This window comes from Symphalangus syndactylus, chromosome 16, assembly GCF_028878055.3.
Source record: "Symphalangus syndactylus isolate Jambi chromosome 16, NHGRI_mSymSyn1-v2.1_pri, whole genome shotgun sequence".
In the NCBI taxonomy this organism is placed as follows: domain Eukaryota; kingdom Metazoa; phylum Chordata; class Mammalia; order Primates; family Hylobatidae; genus Symphalangus; species Symphalangus syndactylus.
The window spans coordinates 54,322,903-54,347,496 of NC_072438.2; the positions used below are offsets into that span (position 1 = coordinate 54,322,903).

The following is a 24,594-nucleotide window of genomic DNA, read 5'->3' on the forward strand; positions in this document are numbered from 1 at the left end:
ACAGCATATATGAACCCTGAAAATATTTTGCTATGTGAAAGAAGTCAGTCACAAGGGTCCCATACTGTATGATTTCATTCATATTAAATGTCCAAAATAGTCATGTTTATAGAAACAGAAAGTTAATTCGTGTTTACCAGGGGCTGAGGAGAGGGATGGCAATTTACTGCTAATGCATGTAGGTTTCTTTCTAGGGTGATAAAAACATTCTGAAATTATTATAGACGATTATGATGGTTGTACAATTCTGTGTGTATACTAAACCACTTAATAATATACTTTAAACAGATGACTTTTATAGTATGTGAATGATCTCAATAAAGCTGGCATTTCTAAAAGGTAACTAGCATAATATGAAAAAATAATACATCATCTTAATAGATATAGAAAAAAATAATAAAATTCAAAATCCATTCAGGATTTTTTAAAAAGTCTTAGCAAACTACAAATAGAAAGAGCTTCCTTAATCTGACCAAGAGTATCCTAAAAACCCTTCACCAAACATCAGAATTAAAGGTGAAATATTGAAAACCTTCTTTCTGACATGGAAGAAACAGAAAGCAGAATGACTGAAAAGGAGGAAATAAATTGTCATTATTTTAGATGACATGATTGTGTACTTAGAAAATTCAAATGAATTTACAGACAAATTATAAAAATTGTTGAGTGATTTATCAAATTTCTTGGATACATAAAAACAGAAAATAAAGGAAATGTTTTAAAAATACATAATTTACAATAACATCAAAAACACCAGAGACCACAGATAAATCTAAAGGAAGATGTGCAAGATCTCTATGGTTAAACCTATAACACGTAATTGAGAGAAATTTTAAAATGCCTCATTGAAAATACCTACTTAAATATTACCATAGTATATAATTGTTATGGTTGGAAGACTGACTGTTGTAAAGAAATTTTCCTGAATTTGATCTATATATTTAATGCAGTCCCAATTTAAAAACAAAACAAAAACAAAAACAGCATTTGTGGAAATCACACAGTGATTTTAAAATTTATGTTAAATGCAAACGGCCAAAAATAGTCAATCTTTAAGAAGAACAGAGATAGAGAACATATAATATTCAATATAAAGATGCTATAAAACTGTAGTAATCCAGATAGTATGGTATTGTCTTAATTCTATTCTGTCAATTAGAGGGTTCAAAAATAGATATACATGTAATCATTCACTTGATTGATAGCAGCAGTGATATTACAGTACAGAGGGAAAAATTGTCTTCTAAATAATTAAATGGTGGTGGGTCAATTGAATATACACATAGAAAAAAATTAATTCCTATCTTTTACCTTCCACCATGCACAAAAATTAATTCCAGAATTATAGTAGATGTAAAACTGAATGTCAAAACAATAAAGATTCTAGAAGAAACATAGGAGAAAAACTTCTATGTTTGGGGGTAAGCAAAGATTTCTTAAAGACACAGAAAAAAAACACAAAAGAAAAGATTGATATTATGGACCCATTAAAATTAAGACCTTCTATTCCATCATAGATGCTAATAAGAGTAGAAAGGCAAGCCATAGGGCATGAGATCTTTGCAATACATATATCCAACAGATGACTTGTATCCAGAATTCATACAAAACTATAAATTGAAGACAAAAAGACAGAGCATCAAAAAATAGGCAAAATATTTGGACAGGCATTTCACAATACTCCCATCAAAATTGTTAAAATGAAAAAGACTGACAATGTTAAGGATTGGGAAGGATTTGGAGCAACTACAACTTTCATAAGGAGCTGGTAAGAGCATAAATTGGTACAACCACTTTAGAAAACTTTTTTGTTGAATAAATATAACCATATTCAATTAAAGACAGGCACAAGAGGCTGGGAACGGTGACTCATGTCTGTAATCCAAACACTTTGGGAGGCCAAGGTGCGTGGATCACGAGATAAGGAGTTCAAGACCAGCCTGGCCAACATGGCGAAACCGTGTCTCTACTAAAAATACAAAAGTTACCCAGGCATGATGGCATGCGCCTATAATCCCAGCTACTCGGGAGGCTGAGGCAGAAGAATTGCTTGAACCCGAAAGGCAGAGGTTGCAGTGAGCTGAGATCATGCCACTGCACTCCAGCCTGGGTGGCAGAGCAAGTCTCTGTCTCCAGAAAAAAAAAAAAAAAAAAAGACGTGTACAAGAATAGTAATAGCATCACTGTAATAGCTGAAAATTGGATACAATGCAAATGTCCATCAACAGTGGAATGGATAAATATGTTTTAGTTCAATCATATATTAGAATGCTGTATAACAATGAGAACGAATGAACCACAATATGAAGATGTAATTAATTTCTTGAACATAACGCTGAGCAAACGAAGACAGGTTTTAAAAAGTTACAGATTGTATGATTCCATTTATATGAAGTTCAGAAGTAAGCAAAACTAAGGTGATAGAAGTAAGGATAGAGGTTTCTTTTGGAAGGGTGAGATACGACAGCCAGTGGGCTTGAAGGCATTTCTGGGGATATTGTTAATATTCTATTCCTTGATCTGGGTTCTGGTTACATGGATCTTGTCACTTGGTTAAAATTTATTGGACTGTACACTTATTATTTATATCCATTCTTGTATAAATGGCATACTCAAATAAAATCTTCTAAAAATGAAATGAAACACAGAGACTTACATTGCTTTCCGTTTTCCTGCTGAGGTGAGAAGCAAATTCTGCTGACGTTGCTGCTTTCAGTTTGGTTTCTAAACTGGGAGCATTTGAGGAAATCTGGCCAGGAGTAATTCACCATCCCCAGGACTGATTCACAGCCTTCTTTTGCATCCTCACAGAAGGACCTACAGGGCAGGAGTCCATGACTAAAAAAAAAAAAGAGAAAGGTGAAAATTAGTGTCTTTACAGAATAGGTTTTGAAATAATAGTGAAATTAAAGTTAGCCCCTGTGTTGTGATATTATCTTAATTTATACTTACTATAGTCAGCAACTTAAATTTTTACACTCAGTCCTATGACAGTGATTTTAGCTACTCTATGGTCTTGATTCTAGAAGAAATAGCTAGTTCCACATCATCTAACTATTTCTTGTAGGAGCATTTATCAATAATTTGTTTAATATTTACTGGGCTAAAATATATAGTTGTCAGCCTAAAAGAGCTCTATTTAATATTAAAAGGGGAAAATTAACATGGAAACGAAGGCCCTCAAACTGCAAATGAAGAAGTAGGTCAAAAATATGTTCTTCTTGTATTTTTATCTTCCCTTTGAGAAATTCAAGTATCTCTGAGTGGCAGCAGAGAGTAAGCTGTTCCATTATTAACTTCCCCAGCCTCCCTGGAAAATGAACATTATACAGATGAGTGGCAACTTGGAACACCTTGTACGGTTATTTATCTTTTCAGATTTCTAGTCTGTCATCTGCAAAATAAAAAAATGCAAACAATTGTCTGTTAATAGTATGAGTATGATGCCCCCGGAGCTTATCTTTATTCACTTAACATGCCATGAAAGAGTCCTAGATCCACAGCTCTGTGGATGGAGATGGGATACTAACAAAGTCAAGGCCATGGACTTGTTTCCTTGCAGACCCAGGTAATTGTTTCTACTTTAGAGCTGAAGGCTGCATCTCTGACCCTGGCTGGTCAATTGCTAAAGGCATTTCAAATAGTTTTAAGGAAACTGGGAAAGAAAATAGACATGTCAGTTAAATCAAAGCATACATTTCACAAATGTGGAGCCAATAAGATATCACAGAATTGTACAATATTAGATATGTAACAAATCTTAAACAATACCTTATTCAAATCCTTCATATGAGATAGTTCCAGGGAGATTCTAGGACAGACTTGAGGTCGAACAGCTCCTAATGGCAGAAGCAGGAATAGAATCCTGGTGTTTCAAGTTTCAGGACACATTCTACCTACTCTCCCTGTCTCTTCTCTTCTAAGGAACTAATAGTTGGGCTTTTAAAACTCCTTGATCAAACAAGCACATTTACAATACCCCATTCATACTTCTACAGATTACAAAAACATAAGGGGATATGCCAGCCATTGGATCAAATGAAACTAATAGGGTCTGTAAAATAATCTTAGGGCAGATATCTTTGTACATAAAAATAGAAAAAGGGAACTCAACGATTACATCCAGATAAAAATATTTTACCTTCCTCTCAGAAAGTCACCTTAAAACTGAGTATCTTTTAGAATACTGATCTTCATATAATTGTCTACATACATTAATATGCAACCAAATTCAATAGTGAAGATGTTGAAGAAGAGGTTTTGTATTTGAAAGAATTAGCTTCAGCATATAAAATATGAATTGGTTCAAGCAAGTTTCTTGGTATCAAGAAGACACCTGAAATATATTAGATATTTCTAGGACTAAGAAAGGATCACTTAAATAACACTGTTTTTCAATATTTCCTGCCTGTCCTGAATCTTATCCCAGAGAAGTTAGTGAATATATTTTCTCAAATAAAACTAGGATACACAGTGAAGGAATGTGGAGAACATAAAATTACTATATGCAGTTACTTATGTTTGCCAGGCACTGTTCTTAGTGCCACACATTCATCACCTCACTGATTTCTCAGAACAGGATGAGTAATAGGTGTTATTACTCATCCCCAATATACAAATAAGGAAACTGAAGCACAGACAAATAAGACATTTGTCCAAGTTCAATGAGGGAATGAGAGTCAGAGCCGGGATTAGAACTCGGGCAGATTGACCCAGGACCTATTCTATTTACTACTGTACTACAAGTAAGTCCTAATTTCATGAATGCATGTCTTGCAAGCACAACGCAAATTTTTCTTTTTTTTTTTCAAATGGAGTTTGGCTTTGTTGCCCTGGCTAGACTGCAGTGGCGCCATAGGGTCACTGCAAGCTCTGCCTCCTGGTTTCAAGCAATTCTCCCTCCTCAGCTTCCCAGTAGCTGGGATTACAGGCATGCCCCACCTTGCCCGGCTAATTTTGTATTTTTAGTAGAGACAAGGTTTCAACATGTTGGCCAGGCTGGTCTCAAACTCCTGACCTCAGGTGATCTGCGCACCTTAGCCTCCCAAAGTGCTAGGATTACAGGCCTGAGCCACCGCACCCAGCTGAGAGTGCAAATCTTGATATGCACTTTGTGAGTGACACCGTCATACACATGATGGGTGAGATCTCCATTCTACAAAAGCCTACAAATGTGCATTGAATCAGTATTTGTCAAAGGGGCTAAGGAACACAAGGAAAGGGTAAATACATTTGTGCTTTCTTCTCTAGGTGTGAGCCAGCCCACAGTAAAGCTATAAAACAAGCTAGGCTTGTCGTTGGTGTTCCTCCTTTGCCTTCTAGTTCTTGACCAAGGTCCCAGGGTCCCAATGCCATTGTGATCATGCCGATGCCAGCACCCCACCTAGATGGCCACCTCTACCAGAGTGCTTGAAACATATTATTCCCTTCCTACAATCAAAACAGCACTCCCAATTGCAGCTGATCTCAATTAAGCTTTTAAATAAGAAAATAGATGGAAAAAACACAGAATAATGCATAATAATAGATGAACACTTAACCCTCCCAGAGATTTTTGCATCATTAAAAGAAGACTGCTTTCTGGGGCAGTGGAATCTCTAACTGATGAAATTCCAGATACCATTTAAAGGGGAAAAAAAATTCAACATTTTTTGAAGATGAGAAAGACGTCTGCAAACTGAACCACCCTCTGGAGCCCAACTCTCCCAAGCGATTCCTGGAGCTTTCCTCATTTCGGAACTGACTTATTTTGTTTTATTTTATTTTTTTATCATTCTATATCTTTTCTTAGAATCTTCTAGGGTAACAAAAATGAAGTTTCATGCAGGAGGCCAGCAGACTGTTTTCAAGTTCTAAAGTTAAGTCTTTAATTCAGAAATGGAATCATTGTCATTGACTCTTACGGTGGTCATTTCTCTACAGGAAAGCCTCAGTCTATCACCCTGCAACTTTCACATGGCCACTCCTCCACTGTTGAATCTTGGGCCAATAGCTGACTCATGTCAAAACTCAGTTTCCTCATTTGAAAAATGAAGGTTTTGGAAGAGCTGGAGTTTGGACCATTTTTCATAGTCCTTTTACTACTAACATTCTGTAAGTCAAAATTCATTCTTTAAGGCAATGTTTCTCGGGGGAGCACTGATAATCCCACCAGATTTGCTAAATTTCAAAAGGTAACAGGCATTTTCCTCAAGATTTGTTGTGGGAATATATAGAGACATTAAAATACCATTAGGCCCTCCATTCTAAAAATAGGGTCTAAGAAAAATGTCTACTGTGTTTCCAAATAGTTCTCTTAAGAGGTGTAACCAACTGAGACCCATAAGCTTTAAATTGCTGGACCAGGATATGTGAAATAGTGATGGGGTATTAATAACTAGCAACACTTTCCAACAGTGAGCAAAATGAGGAGTGATTTTTTTCTTGCATTGCATAAAATTCAACTGCCTATGGAAAGTTGAAGCATTTTGCTTTTCATCACATGGAACAGCGTGGTGAGATAGGCCACACTATTTTGGAATATGTGTCTATATCCAAGCAACAAACAGATAGATGACTTTAAAACAGTGCTCTGCACAGGGAAGGAGACCACTTTAGCTATCTAAAAACTATTTTAGAAAGGGTGATTATTTTAAATTGATGTCTGAAGTGCATTTGGTGTTGTGCAAAAGTACCTAGTACATTTCAACTAAAGTTAAAGCAGAAAGCTTTTATACCTCCTCTATAATTATTTGTTCAAACATTTGATAGCTATATAAATAATACTACAATATAGTGATAGTGAAGTTTTTATGGTGTTTTCACTAGGAAGGCTGTTAGAAAATTATTTATCTACCAAAACTTGTACAGTTTATCTATAAAAATGTTAGAGAATTTATCTTCAAATAATTTTGTATAGTATATATACAAATTAATATACATATACAAAAAATATAGATTTTATCTGCAAAAAATAAGTTCTGATAAGGACATAAAGTTTAAATTAATTTAAATATATTAGGAGAACTCGGAATTTAAAACTCTTTTTTCAAGAGAAAAAAAACAAACAAACAGAATCTTTGTGACAGGTGGACTTTAAGATGGCCTGCAATGATCTCTGCTTCCTGGTATTCATGCCCTGTTTAATCCTCTCCTCTGGAGCGCAGGTTGCCTGAGTGATTTACTCCCAACCAACCGAAGGTAATGGAATGTCAATTTCATCATTAGTCTACATAAGATTGTGACTTCTGTATTGCTAACAGAGTCTCTCCCTTACTGGCTTTGATGAAGCAACTTGTCATAATGAGGAGATCCACATGGCAAGGACCTGAAGGTTGCCACTAGCTAATAGACAGCTAGGAACTAAGACCCTCCAACCAAAGCCTTTAAGGAACTGAAGTTCTTCCAAGAATCACATGAGCTTGGAAGTTGATCCTTCCCAAGTCAAGCCTTCAGATAAGACCCCAACCCTGCCAACATCTTTATTTCACCTTATGTGACAGACCCTAAAGCAGAGGACCTGGCTGGGCCACTCCCAGATATCTGACCCACAGCAACTGTGTAATAATATATGTGTGTTGCTTTAAGCTGATAGGTTTATGGTAGTTTGCAATATATAACTAATACACTTTTCTTGACGCATCACATTGTCAGAGGCATGCTACTGAGTTTGATGTCCTATTCATTGACAAGACGCACACAATCATCTTTTTAAAAATACATTCCTAAATTTGTCTTTGTTAGGCTGAGCTGTTCAGTGAAAAATGCTCACAAAATCGTAGTCACAGGCACCTCCCAGAGCTGCAGAACTTAGTCGTGAAGAGAATGTTAATGCTGGAAGGATCTTCCAAGATAATCTACTCCCATTTTCTCCTTTTGCATTATGAGGAAATTGAAGCCTAAACAGATTTCATAGCCAAATACTGTGACTCCAGTCCAGTGCTCCCAAATATCTTGCCTATCTGACTTCCTTGCACAATCCATGAGCAACAGATAACACAGGAACATAAATCAACAAATGACAACACTACCGGAAAACCCAAATAACAATAGATGGCTTGTTCTCCCGATGATAAGCAAATAGCATTGGTTTCCTATGTCAGCATATTCTGTGACCTCAAGAGACCATATAAGAGGTTAGGCTTAGTGGGGTATGAGAAGCAGGAAAGAGGCTTCTTTGGTTTCTACTCCACTAAACGTGGGGATGGAAAGCTGTGCAAGGGAATTTTTACATGTGTCATTGTCTCCCATCAGAAGATAAATAATGGAAGCAGTTGGGGTATTTTTTGGTCACATTGGTCTGACTCTAAAATCCAGGACTGTGTCATTCTTTTTCTTCATTTGTAATAGTCATGATCCTACCAGGAAAGAGGTGAGCCACTAAAGCAGGTTCACTGCAGAATGTTTAATGAAGGGCTCTGATCTCCTACAGAAGGAAAAGGTACAGGCAGGGTTTAGATAAACCAACAAGCGGTAGTACAGTAGGCTGCTGCAGGGAACTGTTAGCACCCTAGGTTTAAGAGACAAGGGGAAAGAGAATTTTCTGGAACTTGGAGAGAGTTGTATGGGGAAGCCTGCTTGATAGGGGTCGTGGCCTCTTACAGTGAATGGGTTGCAGTCAACCCATGTAACCTGGCAGAAAAGAAACCAGGGGATCACTGTCCAAACTGCCTATTCTCCCACACTCTGATCTCATGCTGGTGGCTTCCGTTGGCTGAACCCAACAGGAAGCTAGAAAGTAGCCACTGTTGAAGCAGCCTCTCCTGGGAAGAGTTGAGATGGAGGAGAGTGGAAAGTAGATATGGAGAAGTAAATGAGAAACAGCCAGCACAAAGCTGCATGCCTTGCACCTAGCGAAAGCTCAGCAAATACTTGTCAAGGGATGAAACACAGTGGTGTGTGAGCAGATAGTTAAACTATGATTAGCTTGACACCTGGTGGGACTGTTTACACCACAAGAATCAGCAAATTATACAAATAGTGGTTTTGTTGTTGGTTTGTTTTCTTCTTTCTCAGGGATCCAATTTACCAGCACACCACTGAATAAAAGTCTAAATCATGTCATCTACTACAGAAGGAAAGCTGTTTTCATTTCCACTCAAAAGAAAATTACTGCCATGAACTTCTTGAATCCACATAAGAAATGATCTGAATATTAACTCCTTCTCCACCACTTCTACCACTCCTCCTTCATATACATTATTTTTTCAGGGAGTATAGCTCAGGGGTAGAGCATTTGACTGCATATACATTTTTTTTGGTGGTAATACCATCTACCTAAGTCTCCAAGTCCAAAAGCCTTTGCCTTCCAGTCAACTTAGACATTCATATGCAAATAATCACTAAATACTGCCAATATTACTACCTAAAAATCCTTCAAATCCATTTTCCCTTCTCTCCCATTTTATTTTCTAGAAAAATTAAGCCAGCTGTACTCTCTCTAATATATGGTAGATCTGGCTGTTACTCCACCTGAATTGCCTTTTTACCCCACCTTGTTTACAGGGCAAATTTTTCTTCTTCCTCCAAAATTAATTTCAGCAGTTACCTCCTCCCTGCTAGTAGCCTTCCCTAATAATGCCAGATAAAATGAATTCCTCTCCTTTCTCTGTGTTACCTCCATGCCTTGTAAACTGATCACATTTTACAGCAATTTAATTGTGTTTATGTCTGGTCCTCTATTATGCTAAGCCCCTTAAAGACAGTAGTATGTTCTATTCATTTCCACAACCCAGCATCTAGCAGGGTGCCTGGCACATTATAGGCACCAATAAGTGTTTGCTAAAGGAATAAATTGATAATTTTCCAGGTATCTTTGTTGAATAAACTGATGCCAGGAGCTGAGATAGAGCTAGTTCCTAGTAAGACCCTCTATCCCTCCCTTACCTTAGGCCCCCCCACCCACACTCCCAACCTTGGCAACAGTAACTGCTTGCAGGACTGATCCCATCATGACCTCTTTTCCCACTTCAATCAATTATCACAGGATGCTCAGTATATCCGGCTCTCCCTCACCTCCCGGACTTCCAGATCCTCATGGATCAAATGCAATCTTCGCAGTCAGTTTTCCTGAACAACACTGCCTAAAATTGCACCTCTTTTCACCATACTCCCACCCTCCCAAAGCTCTCCATTCCCCTGCTTTGCTATTTTAATTGCACTTATCACTATCCGCTAAACAAGTATTTATTATCTGTCTATTTATTTGCTTACTGCCTATCTCTCACCAGTGTAACATAAGCTCTGTGAAGCCAAGGATATTTATTTATTTCATCTGCAGCTCTATCCCTCCTGTGCACAGTCAGCACTCCATAATTATCTGTTGAATAAGTAAATGAATCACATGCAGAGGTGATTCCTGCCTGAGATAAAGCTGTCAGTAGCAAAGTTGGGAGGAGAACCTAACTCCCAACTTAATGGGGAATACAAAAGCTCACACTACCCTGCCCAAGAGGTGCCCTCCACTTCAGGTCAGCAGGTTCTACGTGCACTATTCAACATTTAAGTAATGCCCATGTAAGAGTTAAATGTCAGTAAAATAGTCATAAATGAAAAGCCTACAGACTGAGGGTCTTTTTTATGCCAATAGCAGTGTGTCATTCTTAAAATACAGAAACTTAGAAAATACTAACATATAAACACAGTTTGAATTAAGATGGGCATGAATAATGTAAAAATGACACAGCCACTCTGAAAGAGAATATAAAATTCCATACTCTTTTAACCAACACATTCCTGATTCTCATTAATATTTGGCATACTTACCAGGGCCCAGGGGATGAGAGATTAACAGATCACAAAAGAAATGTGCAATTGTTTAATTATTTTGCAGCTGTTTTGATTTTTACACATTATAAAAATGATGCCATAAATATGGATATTTGAATGAATTGAATCACAAGTATTATTTATAGATTCTAGTCAGAGCCACATAATTATCGGGGGAACCAGCCCCCAATATTTCAATGTAGATTCTTTCTATTTTCCCTAAGAGTTGGCCAGTCTAAGAAATAAAGAGAGTACAAAGAGAGGAATTTTACTGTTGGGCCTCCGGGGGTGACATCACATATTGGTAGATCCATGATGTCCCCTTGAGCCGCAAAACCAGCAGGTTTTTATTAAGGACTTTAAAAGGGGTGGGGGTGTATGAACAAGGAGTAGGTCACAAAGATCACATGCTTTAAAGGGCAATAAAGATCACAAGGCAAAGGGCAAAGCAAAGATCACAAGGCAAAGGGCAAAATTAGAATTACTGATGAGGGTCTATGTTCAGCTGTGCACATGTTGTCTTGTTAAACATCTTAAACAACAGAAAACAGGGTTCGAGAGCAGAGAACTAGTCTGACCTCAATTTTACCAGAGTGGGATCTTTTCCACACCCTAATAAGCCTGAGGGTACTGCAGGAGACCAGGGCATATTTCAGTCCTTATCTCAACCACATAAGACAGACACTCCCAGAGCGGCCATTTATAGACCTCCCCCCCAGGAATGCATTCCTTCCCCAGAGTATTAATTATTAATATTCCTTGCTGGGAAAAGAATTCAGTGATATCTCTCCTACTTGCACGTCCGTTTATAGGCCCTATGCAAGAAGAAAAATATGGCTCTATTCTGCCCGACCCCACAGGCAGTCAGACCTTATGGTTATCTTCCCTTGTTCCCTGAAAATCACTGTTATTCTGTTCTTTTTCAAGGTGCACTGATTTCACATTGTTCAAACAAAGGTTTTACAATCAATTTGTACAATAGTGGTCCTGAGGTGATGTACATTCTCAGCTTAAGAAGATAACAGGATTAAGAGATTAAAGTAAAGATGGGCATAAGAAATTATAAGAGTATTATTTGGGAACTGATAAATGTCCATGAAATCTTCACAATTTATGTTTCTCTGCCACAGCTCCAGCTGGTCCCTCTGTTCAGGGTCCCTCACTTTCCTCAACACATAATACCAATGAATTATTGAGGAGAAAAGTACTGCACAGAGCTTGATGAAATCTGTGTGCTTGTGACACTGTCAGTAACATGACAAGGCATTTTTAGAAATATTTGATCTGTCATGGCCTGATTCTCTAGCTTTACATCTTTGTAAAATGAAAGTAATTGGAATTGTATGACAGTATCTTACCTATGCTTTGAGCTATTTTGGCTCATAAAATGAAACCTCATCTATCACTTCATATTTTATGTGTAATGCCAAAAAAGCAACTAAGTCACCAGTGTTGCCTGATGTTGAAAAGAGGACTTTGCTACAACCAGCTGTCTAAACAGCCAGGTTGCCAGAACTAGTGTGGCTGACTGCTGTTTCCAGGTTAGCAGATAAATTCAGGAAAGTAAGCAGCAAATGACTTTCAGAATATTTCTTTGTTAACAGCAACAGTGCTCATCTTTTTTGTTTGACTACTGATCTAATACATTTTAAAAAATTATAAATATGAAAGTATTTAATTCCTTAATGTTTCCATTTATTCCCAAATGTGAAACAACTTGGGACATATGTAACTTAACACCTAGAGCCTGAAATTCTATTTTCTACCATGAACTGTTTAAGCAAAGACCAATCCATCAAATACAAAGAGGGGTCCAAGCAGATGACCTGGCTCCTCCCCAGGGTGATACCCTTTAAATATTTGTTTAATATTTATTTAGGTAAGAAACTGAGATTTGCACTGAAGAGAAACAGGACTTTAGGTAGCAGGGACCCAATTTGCAAACTCAACTTAGTAAACCAGAAGTCCCGCAGTTAACTCAGCCCATTTTTTCTGAAGGCAGTTAGGTGGCCAGTTGTTGCTACTGGATACGATCCATCATATGTCAACACAATGCCCCCCAAAACCTTCAAGTAGATTCTCTGATTAGTATTCCAAAGCAAACATAAAAGAGTTTTTGAGAAAATCTATGCTAAATTTAATTTTCTTCATCTTGTTTCATGAGTTTTTAGAGCTCCTTATTCATCAGTGCCATGGGCCACTGTAAATGGACCTGCCTCTCAACCCAATGAAAAACCAAGTAATCTTAGGATGCTGGATTCCTTACCCTAGTGTCTCCAGTAAGTTCTCATCAGTCAGTTTACATACCTCCAGTAATAGCAAACTCACCAATTCCTGAGACAACAATTCTATATTTACACGAGTTTATTATCCATAAAATTCTTCCTTTAGCTAAGTAGGAATTTACTTCTCAATGACTTTCAATTACTAGTTCTATTAGTATGTTTGCCCTGTGGAAGAACACAGAAAAAGTATGATCCCCCTTCCATCTCATGGCCCAGAAACATTTGAGAATGGCCATGGTACGCCCTCAGAGTTTCACACCCCCAGTTCCCTCAAGTATTCTTCACATGAACAGATTCTCAACCGCTATTCTCATCAGTATCCTCTAGATATTTTATTGTTGTTTTCTTTCTGTTCTTTATATAAACTTTAATGCTAAAATTTTCAATTAGAAAGTCTTTTTAACTGAGTGCATATGAGTTAATATTAAGAAGATGCACAGAGCTGCCAAGCCAGTCTTCAGGCACAATCTAGTAATTCCTCATCCATTAGGTCCAGGATTTTAACAGTGATGGAGAAGTGAGAGTTAATTTAGTATCTGTTAGCTAGTTATTCTGCCAACCAGATCATCAGTGTTGCCTGATTTTAAAAAGGGAAGCTCAGGAGCTTCAGAAGGAAGCTAAATTATCTCTGGAAATATTATCCAAGTCACCTTAAAGTTTCAATTCCCTTAATATACATACAAAATTTGATTTATGCAAAAATTTTAGGAACATATAAATTATACAAAAAGTGGAGTACAATTATAGTCAACATATTTTGAACTCTCATTAAGCTAGACATTTAGGAGGGTTCCCTGATTGAAGAGTTCATTTATTCATTTACTCAGATAGTTAGTGAGCACCTGCTATGTGCTGGGCAGTGTTCTGAACAATGGGTATACAATGATGTACAAAGTCAACAAGTTCTCTGCCACTGTGGAGCTTATAAAGTAAGAGAGGCAATAAACAGACAGGCAAAAGGGGTTATAACTGTGCCATGGTGAAAGATAACAGGTCCTATTGAGGGTGATCAGAGATTTCTTTGCAGAGATGTCTTCTGAGAAGAGGGCTTAGTTTGAGGAGAAAGATACTAACAGGTAAAAGGAACATTATACACAAAGGAAGCTAGAAAGTGGTTGGCATTTTTGAGAGGTAGAAAGGAAGGTCAGTGCAATTGGAGCCAGGTCTACAACACTAGAGAAGCAAAAAGGGCTTCAGAAAGTATGGTAGGGACTTACAACTGGCAATGGGCAGAGCTATGCTTTGAATCAAATGTAATCTGCCCCCAAACTTTCAAGCGCATTCTCTGCAGCTGCCAGATGAAATTCTTTAATCTTCAGTGAACACGCATAATATAAAATTTGGGTAACAGTATGGCGTTTTTCAAGAAGCTCATTTGAGGAAACTCATTTGGTTCTCAGTGCAAACCTACAAGGATTAAGTACACTAAAGAAAACTGTAGTATACTATGGAAAATTGAGTACATGACAGAAAACATGTAGTTCCCATGCTTCAGGTGTAATTTTTAATCTTAGTCATGTGGCTAAGTAATTTTTTTATATAATTGCCCTAGATATTAAGAATATTTGTTCAGGACCTAATGGCAAATCAATATGTCAGAGGGAAAAATAAATAACCGACACATCAAATTCTTAAAGTTAAAATCTCACTTTAGGAGCATGGAATATCTCTGCAATGTATTGGAACATATAAGCAAGCTGGAGATAATCTGCTGGGTCTCCTCCATTTCAATTAGCCTGTTTTGCAGTACATGGTATGTACATTTATTAAAAGCAGACACAGTCTAAAGGAGAAACTGTGAAAGCTCTTTGTTATATGATATAGTTGATGAGGATGTGAGGTCTCAAAGGAATCAAGTTAAAAACTATAACATTTACACATACCATTATAATATTTTTAAATTAAGTTTTAAATAGTATTATGTAGGTATTGTCTCTAGGATGAAATACAAGCAAGTCTTCATTATTTGGTTAGCAGAGGAAATTAGTATGATGAATGATCTAAAATAATGAAATATAAAAGAAAAATATATTGGACTTTAGAATTTTTTTATAATACATTTTACTTCTCTGAACTCACTTTGCTTATTAAATTTAGCTTGCAGATCCCACACATACACTAAGTGACAGCAAGAAGCATTGGTCTCAAAGTGCAATTATAAAATTAAATATAAAATAAATGCAGGGCCGGGAGTGGTGGCTCACACCTGTAATCCCAGTACTTTGGGAGGCTGAGGTGGGTGGATCACTTGAGGTCAGGAGTTCGAGACCAGCCTGGCCAATATGGTGAAACCCCATCTCTACTAAAAATACAAAAATTAGCCAGGTGCGGTGGTAGGCGCCTGTAATCCTAGCTACTCAGGAGGCTGAAGCAGGGAGAATTGCTTGAACCTAGGAGGCAGAGGTTGCAGTGAGCCGAGATCACACTACTACACTCCAGCCTTAGCAACAGAGCAAGACTCTGCCTCAAAAAATAATAATAATAAATGCAATAATAAAAAATAAAATAAGTCCCCAAAGGATACTCGGAAACTAATATAATAATGGATATCATTATCCATGAAAATAGAAAGTAAAAAATTACCATATTAGCACACTTATCAGGTCAGGGGAAAAGGAAATTGTACCTAAAAGTGCCCTGAAAACTGCAAGCAGCTTAACTAAAAATTTACAGATAATATTCAAGTAGAGATTGAATTATAATCAGGAGAATGATCGAAATGAGTTTAGAGACTCCTGGAAGCTGAATGAACTTATTTTATTATCTTATTTATGTGTATACAAGAGCCTATAGAGAAATTAAAGCAAAGAGATCTAAGTGAAATTATTAAAAATTAAGCAGAAATGGAACTGACATCCAGCTCCAGAAGCCCTACGTAGTCTACCTAGTTTCGTTTTAATCCATATAGTACTCTACATTCTTTGCAATCCTTCAACACTTAGAATACTTAGCATATATTAGCAATACTTATTTTATTAATAATTAATATTAATAAATAAGTAATTGATATTAATAATATTATAATTAATGATTAATACTTAGAATATGTCAGGAATTATCATTTATTAATAATTAGCTAATATTAATAAATCAATAATAATATTTTAATAATAATACTTTACAAGTAGTTAATAATTATTAATGAATAACCTTCATATTTCACTAGTACTACCTGTTCTTTTCAATCCACTATTTTATAACTGTTGATGACATTTCTTTGTAAGAGCCAGGCACATTCCAAGCATGCTTTATTACTTAATCCTCGTATTAACTTTGTAAAGTAAATACCACTACTATATCCGTATCACAGATGAGGGGGCTGCTGCTTTTGCCTCCAGAGCTTGCTTTCTCAACCACTACTGTGTGTTGAATGGTGGCCTCCCAAAAATATATTCATGTCCTAACCCCTGGAACCTGTGAATATTGTCTTATTTGGAAAAAAGGCCTTTGTGGATGTAATAAGAATCTTGAGATGAAGATGTCATCTTGGATTGTATGGGTGGCCACTAAATTCAATGACAAGTGTCTATATGAGAGAAAAAAGAGGAGAAGACACAGACGTACAGAGGAGAAGACCATGTGAAGGCGAAGACAGAGGCAAAAGCGATTTGGCCATAAGTCAAAGAACATCTGAAACCCCCAGAAGCTGGCAAAGGAAGGAAATGAATTCTTTCTGGAGCCCCAGAAGAAGGGGATGGCCTTGCCAGACTTTGGAATTCAAGACTCCAGAGCTGCAAGAGAATAAATGTCTGTGTTTAAGCCACCCAGATTTTGTAGTCATTTGCTATGTCATTTGCAGCCCTAGGATACCCTCACAACCACTATGTTATACTACTGCAGTCTAGGAACATAATAAAGGGCCTCTTCACTACCACCCCGTATCTTCATTCATGGGAAAGCCCTAACAGCACTTCTCTCTCTTCACACTGTGAAAACACGTGCAACTGATAGTTTATGACAAAACATTTTCCTGAATGCCACTGGGTAACAGTTCTTTAGTTACTTCTACAATTCAGAATCTACTGTTTTTATTCTACCTCAACGCTATAGCAATGCAGGCTTTTTCCAGTTAAGATAATAAATGCTTTTTCCCTATTTCAGGCATATTTTACACAATAATTAAAGCAGTACAAATAACATGGAATTTATTTACACTTCAAAATGCAATTCAAAGGGGACATTACAACTGATGCTACAGAAATACAAAGGACCATGAAGACTATTATGACAATTATATGCCAATGAATTAGATAACCTAGAAGAAATGAATAGACTCTTTGACATGTACAACCCACCAAGATTAAATTATGAAGAAGCAGAAAATATTAACAGACTAATAAGGAGAAAGGAGATTGAATTAGCAATAAAAGTATCCTATCAAAGAAAAGCCCAGGACCTGATGGCTTCACTGCTAAATTCTACAAAACATTTAAAGAAGAGCTAATACCAACTCTTCTCAAACTCTTCCAAAAAATCGAATAGGAGAGAATGCTTCCAAACTCATTACTCTGACACCAAAACCAGATAAAAGCATGACAAAAACAAACAAACAAACAAAACTTGCAGGCCAATATCCCTGATGAACATAGATGCAAAAACCCTCAGCAACATACTATCAAACAAAGATCAATCGCACATTAAAAAGATCATTCACCATGATCAAATGGGATTCATCACAGGTATGAAAGGTGGCCCAACATAACCAAATCAATAAACATGATACATCACATTAACAGAATGAAGGACAAAAACATATGATCACCTCAACAGATGCAGGAAAAGCATTTGACAAAATTCAACATTTATTCATGATAAAAATACTCAACAAATTAGGTTTAGAAGGAAAGTACCTCAACACAATAAGGCTGAAAAACCCACAGCTAACATCATACTCAATATACAAAATTTAAAAGCTTTTCCTCTAAGATCCGAAATAAGACAAGGATACCCACTCTCATTGCTTTTATTCAACATGGCGCTAGAAATCCTGGTCAGAGCAATTAGGCAAGAGAAGGAAATAAAAGCCGTTTGAACCAGAAAGAAAGAAGTTAACTTGTCCCTGTTTGCAGAAAACATTGACCTTACATATATAGAAAACCCTAAAAAAGCCCTAAAGACTACACATGTGCGCACACACACACACACACACAATCTGTTAGATCTATAAACAAATTCAGTAAAGTAGCAGAATACAAAAATCAACAAAAAAAAATCAGTAGGGTTTCTATACACAGACAGCAAACTGAAATATATATATGTATATATTTTATATATATACATGTGTGTATATAATATATATTTGAGACAGTCTCACTCCGTCGTCCAGGCAGAAGTGCAGTGGCACGATCTCAGCTCACTGCAAGCTCTGCCTCCCGGGTTCACACCATTCTCCTGCCTCAGCCTCACAAGTAGCTGGGACTACAGGCACATGCCACCATGCCTGGCTAATTTTTTGTATTTTTAGTAGAGACGGGGTTTCACCATGTTAGAAAGAATGGTCTCAATCTCCTGACCTTGTGATCTGCTCGCCTGGCCTCCCAAAGTGCTGGGATTACAGGTGTGAGCCACCACGCCCAGCCTGAAAAATGTATTTTAAAAACCCAATCCTGCTTACAATAGCTACAAAAAACACTTTGGAATAAACAAGGAAGTGAAAGATCTCTACACAAATAACTATAAACATTGAAAAAAATTGAAGAAGGCACAAATAAGTGGAAAGATACGGATGTTCACGGTTGGAAGAATTCATATTGTTAATGTGTCCATACTACCCAAAGTGATCTAGAGTTGATGCAATTCCTATCAAAACACCAATGACGTTTTTCACAGAAACAGAAAAGATAATCCCCAAATTTGCATGGAAACACAAAAGACAAAATAGCCAAACCAAGCCTATCAAAAAAACAAAGCTAGAGGCATCACACTACCTAACTTCAAAATACACTACAAAGCATAATGATATGGTTTGGCTCTGTCCCCACCCAAATCTCATCTTTAACTGTAGTTTCCATAATCCTCATTTGTCATAGGAAGTACCCAGTGGTAGGTAATTGAATCATAGGGGCAGTTACCCCCATGTTGCTGTTCTTGTGATAGTGAGTGAGTTCTCATTAGATCTGATGGTTTTATAAGGGGCTTTCCCCATTTTGCTCGGCACTTCTCCTTCCTGCCATCATGTGAAGGATGTGTTTGCTTCCCTTTCCACCATTATAAGTTTCCTGAGGCTATCCTAGCCATGCAGAACTGTGAGTCAATTAAATCTCCTTCATTTATAAATTACCCAGTCTCGTGCAGTCCTTTATAGCAGTGTGAAACTGGAATCATAACACATAGTAACTGAAACAGTATGGTATTGGTATAAAAACAGTCGCACAGACCAATAGAATGGAAGCAAGATCCAATAAATAAATCCATGCCTTTACAGCAAACTGGTTTTTGACAAGGTGCCAAGAACACACAATGGAGAAAAGACAGTCATTACATGCAATGGAGAAAAGACAGTCAATAAATGGTGTCAAGGAAACTGCCTATCAACATGCAGAATAATGAAATTAGACTCTTATCACATAGGATATGCAAAAATTAACTCAAAATGAGTTAAAGACTTAAATGTAAGGGCCCAAACTATGAAACTACTAAAAAAACATAGGGGGAACCTATAGCCTGGTTAATGGTTTTTGGGAAATGATCCCAAAAGCTTAAGCATCAAAAGCAAAAGTAGACAAATGAGATTTCATCAAACTAAAAGTTTCTGCACAGCAAAGGAAATAACAGAGTGAAGAGACAACCTATGGAATGGGAGAAAATATTTGCAAGCTATACATCTAATAAAGGGTTAATATCCAAAATACATAAGGAACTCAAACACCTCAGTAGCAAGAAAACAAACCACCTGATGACAAAATGGGCAAAAAAACCTGAATAGACATTTCTCAAAAGAAGACATATAAGTGGCCAACAGGTATATGAAAAAATGTTAAACATCACTAATTATCAGGGCAATGCAAATCAAAACCTCAAATCCCACCACTGCTTTATCAAATAAGTTTAGGTAATATTCAAAATCTTTTGTTGTCATTTCAACAATGTTCACAGCATCTTCGCCAGGAATAGATTTCATCTCAAGAAACCACTTTCTTTGTTCATCCATAAAATGCTACTCCTCATCCATTCAAGTTTGATCATGAGATTGTAGCAATTCAGTTACATCTTTAGGCTCCACTTTTAATTATAGTTCTCTCGCTATTTTCACAACCTCTGCAATTACTTTCTCCACTAAAGTCTTGAACTTCTCAAAGTCATCCACGAGTGCTGGAATCAAGTTCTTCCAAATTCCTGTTAATGTTAATGTTTTCACTTCCTGTCATGAATCACAAGCATTCTTTATGGAATCTAGAATGGTAAATTATTTCCTAAATGTTTTCAATTTTCTTTGCCAAGATCCATTAGAGAAATCACAATCTATCTATAGCAGCTACAGCCTTATGAAATGTATTTCTGAAATAATAAGACTTGAAAGTCAAAATTATTCCCTGATTGATGGGCTGCAGAATAGATATTTTGTTAACAGGCAAGAAAACAACATTCATCTTCTCCTACATCTCCGTAGAGCTCTTGGGTGACCAGGTGCATTGTCAGTGAGTAGTAATATTTTAAAAGAAATCTGTTTTTTTCTGAGCAGTAGGTGTCAAAAATGGGCTTCAAAATAATCAGTAAGCAGTTTCCCTAATGCCATTTATTGACTGTCTTTTCTCCATTGCATGAAATGACTGTCCTTTCTCCATTGAGTGTTCTTGGTGCTTTTGTCAAAAATCGGTTTGATGTAAAGGCATGGATTTATTTATTGGATCTCAATTCCATTCCATTGGTCTATCAGTAAGCAGGTGTGCTGTCATCCAGGCTTTTCTGTTACACTTATAGTGTATGAGTAGAGTAGATTTAGCATACTTGTTAACGGCCTTAGGATTTTGGGAATGGTAAAAGACCATTGGCTTCAACCTACAGTCATCAGCTGAATTAGACAGATTCAGTCTTAACAACAGAGTCAGTCTGTCTTTGAAGTTTTAAAGCCAGGCACTGACTTCTCTTCTCTAGCTAGCAAGGTCCTAGATGGCATCTTCTTCCAGTAGAAAGCTGTTTTGCCTAAACTGAAAATCTGCTGTTTAGTGTAGCCGTCTTTATCAATGATCTTAGCTAAATCTTCTAGATGACTTGCTGCAGCTTCTAAATGAGCACTTTTTACGTCCTCTTGCACATTTATGTCATGGAGATGGTTTCTTTCCTTAAATCTCATGAACCAATCTCTGCTAGCATCAAACTTTTCTTCTCCAGCTTCCTCACCTCTTCCAGCCTTCACAAAATTGAAGAGTTACAATCTTGCTCTAGATTAGGCTTTGGCTTAAGAGAATGTTGTGGCTGTTTTGGTCTTCCATCCAGACCACAAAAACTTTCTCCATATCAGCAATAAGGCTGTTTTGCCTTCTTATCATTTGTGTGTTCACGGGTGTAGCACTGTTTGTTGCCTATAAGAACTTTTGCTTTGCATTCACAATTGGCTAACCGTTGGGTACAAGAGGCCTAGCTTTCAGCATATCTTGGCTTTCAACATGCCTTCCTCACTAAACTTAATCATCTCTAGCTTTCATTTAAAGTGAGAGATATGCCACTCTTCCCTTCATCTGAATACTTAGGGGCCATTGTAGGGTTGTTAATTGGCCTAATTTGAATATTACTGTGTCTCCCAGAATAGGAAGGCCCCAGGCGAGGGAGAGAGACAGTGGAACAATAGTCAATATATGGAATCAACCTAAGTATCCACTAACTAATGAATGCATAAAGAAAATGTGATACACACACACACACATATATACACAATGGAGTACTATTCAGCCATAAAAAAGAAAAAAATCCTGTTATTTGCCACAACATGGATCAACCTGGAGGACACTTTGTTAAGTGGAATAAGTCAGGCACAGAAAGACAAATACCACAGGATCTCATTCATATATAGAATATTTAAAATTTGATCTCATTGAAATAGAGAGTAGAATAAAGGTTAAAAGAGGCTGGGGAAGTACAAGGGTGAAGATTGGGGAAATGTTGGTCAAATGACACAAAATTACAGTTAGCTAGGGGGAATAAGTTAAAGAGATCTTCTGTATAGCATGGTGACTATAGTTATTGATAACATATTGTATTCTTAGCTGGTCATGGTGGTGTGTGCCTATACTCCCAGATAACTGGGGGGGCTGAAGCAGGAGGATTGCTTGAGCCCAGGAGCTTGAGGCCAGCCTGGACAATATAGCAAGACCCCATCTCTAAGGGTGTATGTATATATACACAAATATATACATACATACACACATATATATATACACATATTAATGTATATATACACATGTATACACACATATATGCACACATACATACATGTATGTGTCTGTATATATATGTACACACATATGTGAATATTTGTATGTATATGTGTATGTGTAGTATTCTTAAAAAACGCTAAGACGATGGATGTAAACTGTTCTCACCACAAAAGTGGTACAATGTGATGTGACGTATTTGTTAATCAGCTAGATTTAGCCATTCCATCATGTATGTATACTTCAAAACATCATGTTTACACAGTAAATGCATGCAATTTTATCTGCCAATTTAACATAAATAAGAATTCAAACACACAGAAAAAATGCAACTTATTCTTGTATTACTATTCTAAAACTTTGTAACATTTTAATTCAGAAAATAATTGATGTTATATGTGAATAAGTAATACATGCTTTGAAAATTTTTTAAGTGCATACTTAGTATTTCAACAATTCCATGATATACTTTTGATTGATGTACTTATTGAAATCATCCCTGATCCTGTTTGATATTGTGCTGGATAGCCTCTGTCTATCTCTCTGTGTCTACACTTCGCCCTTCTTGCCCTGCTCTGCCTCCCAGTGTTGAGTGGAAGAACCACCCAACATCTATGTATGGTTGACACTTGCTTTAAAGTATAAGATTTGGGACTTTTGAACTGATGAGATTTAGCTGAGATTCTGGATCTCATCCACCATGCTCACATGAATTATGCACCCTTGTCTCTGGTTGTGGATGAGTTCATTTGGTGAGAGGCACTGGCAGATGGGAGGGTGGGAGGTGAGTGAGGTCAGGGTATTTATCCTTCCTCCTCTCTCACTGCAAGACTGAAGGGTTGGCAGTGGCCGTGCTCCTCTGCCTAGGGTCATAGCACCTGGCCTGTCCGAGACCCTTTACCCATAGATACAACTCTCTCTAGGTGCTACTGGCCATTATTCCCCTTCAATCTTGGATGGTGGAACTGTATCCCCGTATCATGAGACCCTGCTGCCTCCCATCACTTATTTGTTCTCTTAACCCTGCCCACAGCTCCATAAATAGTCTCTTCAAGAAACTCTCTTATCACCCCTTTGAGTGTGTTGTCTGTCTTCTGCTGGATCCTCACTGGAACAGCTATTATGGAATTCTTCTGATAGCATCAATCTAACATTGTGAATAATTTTTCCCATAAATAAAATTATTCCAGATTCTCAAAACATTTCTATTTTCAAAGAATTAGAACTAGCCATGACTAATGTGGCTAATAACAACCAAAATAAAAGGGAGTCGTTTGGATAATTTTTTTTCTCCTAGGACACTTCTGCTATAACCAACTCTTATCACTGAATCATCTGGGTTCCGAAATACCTGTCATCGCCATCAATGATGCACTCAGGGAAGGCGAGGCTACAGCCAAACAGCATGATATGTTGATAGCAACTGAGGCGATGGAGATATGTGAAAAACCTGAGGAACTTCTCCATTTCCATGTTTCTGACAACTGAGAGGAGAGGTGTCAGCGTGGCGTGGTAGGGCAGCATCTGACACTGGTTGTGGGTGATGTTCATGCAGGCACCTGGGAAGTAAAGACACGCACATTTATGAGTGGACACATCAGAAGTATATGTTTGCAAACTCATTTAATATTTGTTTATAAGATAAAGTATACTTATCATAAGAAAAAATTTAGATATGCAATCATACCCATATGTGCATGTAAGTGTGTATGTGTATGATAATGAAATCAAGCTACAAAGATTTACAGAGGAAGAGCATTCATGTTCTGGGAAAATATGTGGAAAATACATACTCTTCATACATATCCGGTAGGCATATAAACTTCAATCACCTTTCCTTTTGGATCACAGCTGGGCAGGGCAATATGTATCCAAAAAAATCTTTTCAACACGCATATTCTTTGACATTGTCAAGTCATTTCTAGAAACTTATCCTAAGGAAATAATCATATTTGTGAATGTGGATTTATCTACGGGGATCTTGATCTTTGCATAGTTCACAATTTTTAAAAGATAGAAATCATCTAAATATTCAGCAAAAAGAATTGTTCTAAATATATGGAACAAAAAATAGAATAATTTAGGTACATGAAAGATGCTTCAGAAGACTATTTAATCACAAGGGATGATGCTCATAATATAATGAATAAGAGTAGGAAGTCACAAAACAATTTGTATGCAATGATCTTGTT

At 37.0% G+C, this 24,594-nt stretch overlaps 1 protein-coding gene across 2 annotated transcripts in view; it reads right to left on the reverse strand.

Annotated features, from left to right (window-relative positions):
* Positions 1–24,594, reverse strand: part of CORIN (corin, serine peptidase) — a 257,414-nt gene that overhangs the window by 154,442 nt on the left and 78,378 nt on the right. For both annotated transcript variants that reach the window (XM_055246563.2, XM_055246562.2), the window contains 2 exons: positions 23,754–23,961; positions 2,657–2,838 (listed from right to left, as the gene is read on the reverse strand). In XM_055246563.2, the coding sequence (XP_055102538.1) occupies positions 2,657–2,838; positions 23,754–23,961 (390 nt within the window). The remainder of the gene's footprint in view (positions 1–2,656; positions 2,839–23,753; positions 23,962–24,594) is intronic.